Here is an 11,036-nt window from a genome sequence, read left to right as displayed (position 1 = left end):
GTCGTCGTCGTCGGTTCAAAACCGAACACACTTTCCCGCCATCTCACCCACCGAGCCACCGGCATCGCACACATTTCAGGTGTATGTGCGCGTGAGTCCGTGTCCGCTGTGTTTGGATTCACTCGTCGCTTGTTTGTTGTTTGTGTTTTAATTTTTTTTGGTGACGACTCTTTAAAAAAAAAAAATTCACAATTTCCGAACAGTTTCCTCGAGTCTCTTCTGCTTCCTGTGCATACGTCTGCTTTTATTTGTTTTGTTTATTTGGGTGGTCCTTGTGGTTGTTTTTCTGTTTTTTTTAAAATGCTCACCTTGAATGCAGCAATTTACTCGCTTCTGTGGAATATCTCCTGTTTTAAAACAAACCTCATGCACAGCAGCTCCGTCCTCATCTCCATGTGGTTTCCCGCAGACGCCTTATTGTGTGTGGAGTCGAGGCGCCTCAGCTTGTTAATTAAAGGTTAATTAAAAGGTGCTACTTGTAATATTTTCGAGCATCAAAGCGACCGAGTCGCGCCGTTATAGATTCATAAAAGAAGAAGAGAATGGGTTCCCTGGAGATCAGATTTCCCTTGAACCCTGCCGCCGCTTCTTGTTCCGGTTCCTCCATTCAAACTCGCTCAACTTAAAGGAGAAGAAAGAAAAACTAAAGTCAAGTGATTTCGCCTTTGGCCTCCCGGCATTCATCTTCACCAGCAGCCACGTCTCTGGTAACGAGCGTTCCTACGCAGCCGGACGGCTTTGAAAGAAACTGGTTTTCTCGCTGAAAAGGTTCGAGTGTGACGTCGCAGGAAAAGCTTCCAGTTGGTTGGATTTAAAACTTTAAAACCTGTTTAACGACAGATTTGAAGCTTCTAAGCGTCTAATATTTGATTTGTTTGGCTGTAAAACGTCACAAACAAACCTTCAAAATGTAACTGAGGTTGTTGGTTAGGAACATTTATATTATAGAGCTTCTTAAATCTGGTAATACTGGAAGATCAGTGGCTAAGTTTAATACAAATTTAGCTGAAACATTACAAGGAAAAATGTGCTAACTTGCAGGAAAAAGACTGCAATGCATGGATGCATTTTAATAACGGTTAATTTAAGTTTAAAATCTGCCAAAATAAGACAGTTGTGGTGATTTATTTCACTAAAAAGTTGTGTTTTCGACTCTTTAGTGCCAAATAAACGCCATAAATTCCCTCTGTGCTCATATGTCCACGTGTTTTCTAGAGTTATTTGCAGGATCATGTTTATAATAATGTGAAATTTAAAATATTTAACAAAAAAAAGCATTTTAATTGCATTTGCTGCCAAATTTGGTTCAGATTTTTCACAATTTCTAGGAGAGGCATAAACACGTTTAAGCCTCGTGTCGTGTCAGTTTTATTAAAACCCATAAAGTCGACTTTGAGGCGTCGTGCTGAGGAAGCGACCGACTTACAGAATGTAAAACTAGCCTCTTTGCCAGCTTAGCGGTTAACCCTCTGAACCCTCTGAACCTCTGGCCGTCACGTTTTTAGTCACTGTGGGCTCGTTTTTCACTGCAACATAAAGTCCTGCACCTCGATGGAAACTTCACAACCATGACTAGAGGTACAGAGAGCTCAAAAACAAAACTATAATGTCATCTAACAACAACAGAACAAACAAAAGTTGAAAATATTTGATAATCGATTTTCACAAAATCTGCTCTGTGTGAACACGACCTGCAGTTCAGCCAAAAAAGTCCCAGAATTATACTCATGTGACTGTTGGTCACAGTTGAGTCATTCCTGGATTCTCAAATGCACTGAGAAGCACAGAATTTTTATTTTTTTACAGATCCTGTTTAGCACAAATTGTTTATTTTTGGCGATTAGTTTTTAAACAAGACAATTCAATGAAATATTTCTATATTGATATTGCAAAATCATGCAAATATCAGATTTGGTTAATTTTCCAGAAGAAACTAAAAGACCCACCTAATAACTTCAAGAGCTGCTGGAAAGATAAAAATCTGACAAATTTTTCTGTTTTTACAGTTTCTGGCACCAATAAACAGTTTAATTTTGGCGATTTTTTTTTTTTTAAATATAACACACCTTTAAATCTTGCTAATGACTTTTGGGGGTTCAGAGAGTTAAAGCACCAACTAAAGGCACAAAAATCCGTAAAACAACCACGTGTATAGAAGCAGGCAGCCACTTTTACGCAGCATTACATGTAAAATATGTAAATATGTCTAAATAAGAACACCTTGCTGCTGATGCTAATATGCTACACGTAGCACCTGCAGGATAAACCCTATGAAGCCAAGCTGCCTCCGTCTCTACACGACCTCGTTGCTGGACGTTTGTGTAACACGGCTTCTTCTTCTTCTTCTGCTCCCCCTCTTCCTCCCCCATCCTCCTCCTCCTCCTCCCCGTCTTCCCCCAGCAGCGGGCACCACAGCCAGCTCCAACGCCGGCGCCATGAACTCTCTGACCTCTCTGGGCACCCTGCAGGGCCTGGCAGGCGCCACCGTGGGCCTGAACAACATTAATGCACTAGCAGGTAGCGTCAACAGTGAGTATTCACCCTGCCATCAGCCACTCCACCCTCCACCACCACCCACCACCCATCCACCCGCCGTCACCCACACCCAGCGGCGGCGCCACCTCCACGGCCTCGATGCAGAGAGACGCGGCGACTCCCGGCGGACCGCCACATCGTTCGGGTTCGACCGGCTTTCTGATTGATTCTCACGCTGGGTTTTTAAATTAACCCTCTGAACCCTCAAACTGTTCCGAGGCATTTTTTTTCTTCATTAGCTGCATTTTTCACTCGCTGTGGGATCGTTTTTCACTCCAGTGTGAAGTCCTGCAGCTCTGAGGGAACCGGCAGAACCAGGGCTAGCAGCAGACAGAACTCAGAACCCACTTCTGTGCAGAATAATCAAATAATGAAGCCAAAAATATGAAAAAAGGAAAAAATATTGGTTAAATTTTTTTGATTATTTACAAAAATTCAACATGTACAACATTTTTACAAGTGTTACAAATACTGGACTAGTAATTTAATTTAAATAATAACTTAAATAATAATTATTTCCACTTTTTTCCTGTCTGCGTGGTGTGAACACTGCCTGCAGTTCAGCCAAAAATCCCTGAATTTTTTTCATTCACTGTTATTTAAAGCTGAGCCACAAATGGCTTCACGGTTGCTCCAAGAAGGACAGAATTTTTAGGTTTTTAGTCCAATCTGTGTAGAGCAATTTGCTACAAACAGCAAAACTGTGGCTAGAAGCAGAGAGAACTTATCAATTGTTTAAAAAAGAAAGAAAGAAAGAAAAAACTAACAAAAATAAAAGCATCATATACAGTTTTCCCCTCAGGTGCAGACAGATTTTACCAATTTTAGAGAAAGCTCTGCTAACTCTACACACCATAGATATTTTGCTGCTGCTTACATTTTTAATTTATTTCCATCCCTGCTTGCTGCCTTCTTGGTGTAAACACAGCCTGCAGTTCAATCTAATGTCACTCGTGGCTTTACTTTTGCAACGAGAAGTGCAAAATCTTTAGTTTCCTACAGAATCTTGTTAATGCAAGTGGTGTGTTTTTGATTTTTAAACGATAAAATATCAGGATTATTCTGTTGGAAGCACAAGTCACAGATGAATAGTCCAAGGACGGTGATTTAGTTTTAAAATACAGATAAAACGATGTGTTCAGAGGTTCAGAGGGTTAAACAAACCATCATATTTAACACTTTTAATTTCACGAATTAAATCTCACCTCTTGGTTTAGGTTTAATCCATTTAATTGGTTTTGCAAAATTAAGAAGAAGAAAAAAAAACAGCCCAAAACCCTCACAGCGAGTCGAGTCCATCAGAAACCACACGTCTGTCCGTCTCTGACGTCAGCAGATGTTCATGTGTTCTGATTAACGCACCACAAACTCAAAAACAGGAAACACACAGGTGAATATTCAGGATGTTCAGTTTATGTCGACGCAAACCAGCGTCCACAGAGTTTAGCTTCCTGTCGTCTCTCTGCGTCTCAGTTTGACGATGATTCAGCTCCTCCATCCATCCATCCATCCATCCATTCATCCATCTATCCATCCATCCATCCATCCATCCATCCATCCATCCAGCTCCAGACACCTCATCCCCCCATCCCTCCTCCATCCCTCCATGGCTTCCTGGTTGTGTCCCGGCTCGTGCTTGCTGCAGCAGAGCTGGTGTCCCGGCAGCGTCGGCTGCTGTCGCTGTTTGGGACCGACTCGTTCCTCGCTGTGTGGTTTTGTTCTGTCGTGTCTTCTGTCGTCTCTGGATTTTCCAAACCATAGAAGTCAAAAATGTCTTTTTTGCAGAATGGGACGGTTATAACTGCATAAAAAACAATTTAAAGAACAAGAAAACGCTGAATTTCTTGCATTTTTTTATTTTTAAAAATTAAATAAACGTGGAATCAACATTTTTCCAAAAGCCCACATGTGTTACCAAAACTAAAATGTTTAAAAATTGTGACTTTTAAAACTACAGATGTTCGTTTTTAAAACTTATTTCCATGTTTGTCTGTCTGCTCGGCGTAAAACACGGCCTGCAGTTCATCCTAGTTTAGCAGAAAAGTGTTGAATTTTTGGATGTTTTTACAGAATGTGGCTCGAACGCAACATTAGTTTATCACAAATTTAAAAACGAGACACGTAGAGTTAATCCATTTTGATGAAATACCACGATTTTGAGCTTAGATTTGGTTAATTTCACACGTTAAGTTAAGAATCTTCTGATTTTTTTTCAGTTTCTACAGTTTCTGGTTCTGATCAATGGTGGAATTTTGCCAATTTTTTAAAAACATTAAAATGCTTTTCAAACCTGCTGCTTGTGTTTTAGGATTCAGGAGCTTAACCCTGTTCAGGACTTTCATACGTAGAAGGTCTTTGGCGTCCATTGGACCCCAAGAAAGAAGATGTGCAAAATATTAGTTGGTATTCATGACAGACTTTAAAGACATTTTCTGATATGTTGACGTCCCAGTTTTGGTTCCAAATGCATGACAAATGTCCCTCATTTTATAGATTTAAAAAAAACAATACCTGTCACCTGAACCAAATGTCCAAAAGACTCCAAAAGTCCTGAACAGGGTTAAAGCAGGTAAATGTACTTTTTTCATGACGCTCATGTTTTTCCTGCACCTCTGTAGAAACGGCACAACCAAGACCTGAGAGAGAAAGAACCAGAACTTAACCCTCCATCTTATCAATATTCCTGCTGTTTGGATCCGGAGCAGATACTCCTGTATAGACCCACCGTGTTCGTCGTCCTGCCTCTGACCTCGGCGGGGACGAGGCCGGGGTCTTAATCAGAGCTGTTATGACAGCAGAGCTCCGGTCCTCGCGGCCTCTCCCACCACATTATTCTCTGCTGACCTTTAGCGCCCGCTCGGCTCCGCTCGCTGTATCCGCCGAGTAAATCACACGGAGGTGGCGAAAGACGCGAGCGTTTCCAAACGCTCTGCATCGCGCTCCGTCCCCGGAAACCCTTCCCCCTGCTCGTCCCTCCGCCCGCCCACCGACCGACCAACAGCCCTGATTTAAACACATCCAGGCCTTAATTGAATTGCAAAGGTCACCGGTGCAATTATTCCTGAATAAATGAGTGACCTATAATCCGGAGCGCCGCGGTGATAATTTATTTCACTGTGTCTGACGGCGAGGCGACAGGACGCCGAGGCGATGTCAGACCCCCTCAGACAAGTTGCCCTCCGCCGTGATATTAAGCCGTTACAAGCAGCTAATGAGTGTTACTGCTGCGTTCCTTCACTTTCTAAACTCGCCGCCGCCGCCAGCCTGTCCTCTCCCCCAAACAGAGACGTCACCGGCTGGAAAAAGAGCCGCAGAGTCACAAATCACTGTTTGGTTCACTTGGCTGCTCTGAACGGGTGGAAAAAACCTAAAAACAAGGGTTCAGGTCTGGGGTTTATAGTGGAATACGTCTCCAGATTATCCAGAATCGAGATTTATTTGAAATCTCTGAACCCCAAAACCCGCTGACAGGTTTGAAAGAGTGTTTTCTTTCTATAAAAATGGCCACAATTACAAAATTATCAGCCAGAAACTGCAAAAATTGGATGTTCAACTCCACGGTTTGTTTAAAATCTGCGTCTCACTTAAAAAATTGCTAAAAAACATCCTGTAAAAAGAAAAGAAAACTAAAGAAGCCACAACCGACTCGGCTCCAACCAACAGTCATGTGGCACAAATTCAGCGATTTTTCTCGGTTGAGCTGCAGGTTGTGTTTCTGCAGAGCCGACAGGAAACAAACGAGAGCAAATCGAACACATTTGAGCGATAAAATAATTGCAGTAAGTCGTTGGGCGACACATTCAGCACATCCAGCAGAGTGGAGGGAAATGCAGGATTTGTAGAAGTTGTTAAAAGGCAAGAAGTAAAATATTTACAGTTTAAAATCACCGTTTTTATCAAACAGATAAATCCATCAGGATGTTTTCTGACCGACCTGCATCATTAGAGGATAAAGGTCTGTTTTCTGCACAGTTCAGTGCAAAGGGACATAAAAAAAACAGACTAAAAGTCGTAAAATGAACTAAACCGAGTCAAAGATCAACAGTTTTAAACTGTATTCAGTACAACAAGTGATGCACGATATTAGAACTTCTGGCCGATACCGATATTAAGAGTTCTGATATTCAAGTTTTGTTCTCACCGAAATAAGTGTGAGAAGGTGGAAACTATTCAAAAGAAGCCCAAATTAGACCACACAGCCTTTATTATGTACACATTTTAATACAGCTGTTAGTGATCAAAAGTGAAAATCTTTAGTGTCAGAACACAAACTCCAACGTGAAACTTTGTCGAAACGCTTTTGTTCAATTACGTTTCACACATTTTTAATAAACACTCTGAAATCAACCTGCAGGTTTGAATTTTTTTAAAAATATGACTAGAATTACAGCAAAAAACTGCACAAACAGAAAGAATTTGAACTTTTCAGCTGCAAAATGAAACAAATCTTAGCTTAAAACTGCGATATTTCAACAACTTTATTCTGCCTGCTTCGATTTAAAATACGACCAGAAATGAAGTGTTTTCTTGAACTGGATTCTGTCGAAACAAAAGAAAAACATATTTAAGTCCAGGACCATTTAAGTGAAAACATCTATGAAATATCAGCAACATCAAACGTAGACACGAAGGCGCTGATGTTAGACAATCATCTGACCGATACCGATATATCGGAAAAAACACTAATATCAGCCGATACCGATGTGGTCGCTGATATATCGTGCATCCCTACCTAGAACCTATAATCATGTCTCTTTAATTTGCTCTGAAAACATAAATTATTTAACTGATAACTCAAATAAAACGCACTTTAATGTTCTTTAAACCTGAAAACCACCATAAACCTGCAGCTCCATGTTGAATCCAACAGGACTGACGTTCTGTGTGTTTATGTTTCCTTCATGTGATTCTCGTGACGTCTTCCATCCTGTGTGTGTGTGTTTGTGTGTGTGTGTTTTGTCGACGCAGTCTTTCTGTGTGTGTGTGTGTGTGTGTGTGTGTGTGTGTGTGTGTGTGTGTGTGTGTGTATGTGCGTGTGCATGCGGCGCTGCGAGCTTCTCACCTGGAGACACCTGTGCAGCTCTGGCCGTCATCAGCGACGCTCATTCTCTGATTACTGTGTTTAAACTAAACTGTGTGTGTCCTGTGTTGGCTGTCGTCCTCGTGCACTCGGTATCGGTGTGTCCTTTGTGTGTGTGTGTGTGTTTGTTGTGTGTGTTTGCGTGTCGTGACTCGTGTCGTGCGTCTTTTTTTGTGTGTGTGTGGTTAAAAACACAACCTTCAGTGGGAGCGCTAATGAGTAAGTGCACTCTTCTTTCTTTATTGTTGGGTTTTATGTAAAGTTGCTCAAATGCTCTCAGGTATGGCGGCTCTAAACGGAGGCCTGGGCGGCGCCGGGCTCACCAACGGGACGGCGGGCACCATGGACGCGCTGACGCAGGCTTACTCAGGGATCCAGCAGTACGCCGCCGCAGCGCTGCCCACCCTCTACAGCCAGTCCCTGCTGCAGCAGCAAGGGGCTGCCGGCAGCCAGAAAGAGGGTCAGTAGCCCGGGGCTGCATGTCTGCACATCAGTGCTGCTCAGTGGGAACCCGCCGTGTTTACAGCACAACTTTCTGCCCGAGCATGTGTTCAGCGCTTCCTCCAGGAGTCGCTCTGCAGGACGGCGAACTGGGAACACGAGGCGTTTACAGGGAACGCCGGCGGTCTTTGTTGTCGCTGCGCCGTGTGAAATGAAACCTTGTCAGGGCGCGAACACGCAATCAGACCACAGGGTTGTTTTAAAGTAGCCTCAGAAATGTACAAAATGTAGCATGAACAGAGCATCTAGAAGTTTAATCTATGAAAACAGGATGGCTTGTTTGGGGTATTCGAGCTATAAAAATAGTTCACGATGATGCACTTTTGGATTTTGCATATTTACAAAAATGTACGGGCTGTAAGTAGTGCAGCTGTATGTAAGTGTATGTGCAGATTCAGGTCACAAATAAAAGGTGCAAATGAGGAAAAAGGTGCAAAAAAGTGTAAAATCCAGATAAACTGCTGTTGGATCAGATTAAAAAATGCTTTGAGTGACAGAAATCAAAGCACAAGCCAGTTTAAAAACAGCTGCTTTTAAAAAATCAACCTTTTTTTTATTAAAATATTCAAACTTAACACAACTACACACTTTTTTAAAACCAAACTGTGTAACTTCAGCTTTTATCAGAGACCAACGTTCTCTTTTATTCATGTTTGCACCAAAGTCGATTTTTTAAAAGTCAGATTTCAAATCAACCAAACTTTCATTTAAAAAAAAGAATAATCCTGAATCCCAGTCAGACAACATTTCCTACACACTTCAGCTGCTTTAATGTCATAAACATGGGCAATCCAATATTTATATGTGCTTTACAACTGAAGAAAAACGCATTTCTGCATCCAAACCGCTCGTTAATGATCTATAACTGGTCGGGAACCTTGTTGTAAAGCTCCAATAGGACACTGTCTGAAATATGGTGTCAGGGTTTAGGATGTAGTGACGCTGCACAAGCTCCAAAAGACGGTAAAAACTTGTTTTCTCTACATGCATGTCAGAAAATGTATCGTAGATGAGCTGCAGTACCTGGTTGTTCCACCAGGTGGAGCCTCTTAGTGTTCTTAGCAAACAGAGTATTGTTTGGCTTGTAAAGGGGCGCCGTGACAAAGACGTGTATGACCGTTGGTGACCTCCGGACAGAGCTTATGAATTGAAGTTAAACAGCAACATAAATGTCAATTAATCCATTATTGATTTATAAGGCTGCCGATGATTGAATTAGGCCACAAACTGTCCCTTTCCTTCGTGAAACCTGTGTGACAGCTGACGTAAACAAAGACTGGTTGGTTTAAAACGTGCCTGAAGTGGCTCCAGTCTTTGGCATCGACTTGGAACATCCCTAAAAGAAATGTACCTAATTTGAGTTTTATTTTGACGGACTTTGGCGCGACTTTCATGGAAAAACTCAACATTAATTAGTCAAGGATCCATTCCTGTGTATTTGTGTTTTTTCCCCAAACTTTTTCGTGGATGCTTTTCTCGTTATTTTTGTCCCATCGTGGAAGACAAAATGTAAAATCGGTCAGCGTCGTTTCAAAGTGCCACCTACATACAGAACCTGGCAGCCACAGTTAAATGTACCGACAAAGCTTTAGTCGACGGCGCTGAATACAAAACCAGATGATGAAACGTCTCGTAAAAAAAAATAATAATAAAACTACAAATAGAGCCACATACTGTTTGTTTTGTCTCATCTGAGCTTCCAGCAAAGATAAAATTTGTAAAGAAGCCGTCTCGTCTTTGACAGTCCATCGGGGAGTTCAAAACCCTCCAGAGGAGACAAAGACGTGGCAAACACCGCGCTTCATTTAGCTGCCGAGAGCGCATCAAACCAGAGATCTGACCTATCAGGGCTATCAGGACGACGAGCGGGGATGGGCGACAACCTGCGACCCCTCTTAAGAGCGACGACGCGCCGCCGACAAGAACGGATAAATGAAAACGGGGCGACTACTTTTGTTTGTGGCCAGCCAAAATATAATTATTAAATGGAAACCAAAAGCTTTCATCCCTGTTGAATGTTCAATACAATCGCAGAATGTTGTTTAAAAGCAATAACAACCCAAGGTCATGCGATATTGTGCTAAGCGGTGTGCTTGAGCTCCGTTCCTATGACGACAGAGGCGGTCGCCACGGCGCAGCGCTGCCTCTCCTGCAGTTTCTGCTTCAATGAAATTAAAAAAAAAGAAATAAAATAATAGAACCCACTGTGACCTGATATCCGCTCTGCATTTCGTCCCGCCAGGTCCCGAAGGTGCCAACCTGTTCATCTACCACCTGCCCCAGGAGTTCGGAGACCAGGACATACTGCAGATGTTCATGCCTTTTGGAAACGTGGTCTCTGCCAAAGTCTTCATCGACAAACAGACAAACCTTAGCAAGTGCTTCGGTACGGCACCGGTTTGGGGTTTTCCCAACAAAACAAAAAACACAAAAAGAAGGGAAACACACACAAACACACAAACAGTTATTTTTCTTTTGGGGCCGAATCCCTTCAAGAACGAAGGTCTGGCCGACTCACGTAGCGTTCAAGATCCACGTCACACAACTGAAATATCTGCATGAGTAAAATAATAACCGATAAGGTGATGAACCCTCTGAACCCCAAGCAGGGAAACATTTTTACTCACTGTGGGCTCGTTTTTGACCGCAATATACCATGAAAAAGGAGAGAAATGTCTTCAGTGTGCAATGAAACTAAACTAAAGTGACATAAATCATTAAAAAAACGACTTGGAACCAACATGTGCAACATTGTTCCAAAAGACGTCCAATATTGGGGAAAAAAACCTGCAAACTCTACAGACTATAGATAAGTTACTAATTTACTTACGATTATTCGCTAAAGTTCAGTTGTGAGGATGTTGGTTGAGTCACTAACAGCTTCACAGTTGCGGCAAAAAGTGCAAATCTTTTTGTTTTC

General features: G+C 42.1%; 1 protein-coding gene across 1 annotated transcript in view; it reads left to right on the top strand.

The window, feature by feature from the left end:
• LOC103370671 (CUGBP Elav-like family member 2) overlaps positions 1-11,036 on the top strand; it is a 124,368-nt gene that overhangs the window by 108,657 nt on the left and 4,675 nt on the right. Inside the window, exons 10-12 of the mRNA XM_008299800.1 lie at positions 2,401-2,529; positions 7,896-8,075; positions 10,359-10,502. Coding sequence (XP_008298022.1) covers positions 2,401-2,529; positions 7,896-8,075; positions 10,359-10,502 — 453 coding nt within the window. The remainder of the gene's footprint in view (positions 1-2,400; positions 2,530-7,895; positions 8,076-10,358; positions 10,503-11,036) is intronic.

Source organism: Stegastes partitus, unplaced genomic scaffold, assembly GCF_000690725.1.
Source record: "Stegastes partitus isolate 25-593 unplaced genomic scaffold, Stegastes_partitus-1.0.2 Scaffold1464, whole genome shotgun sequence".
Classification (NCBI taxonomy): domain Eukaryota; kingdom Metazoa; phylum Chordata; class Actinopteri; family Pomacentridae; genus Stegastes; species Stegastes partitus.
Note: the sequence above shows the minus strand (reverse complement) of the source record. Positions and strands in the feature narration are given on the sequence as shown.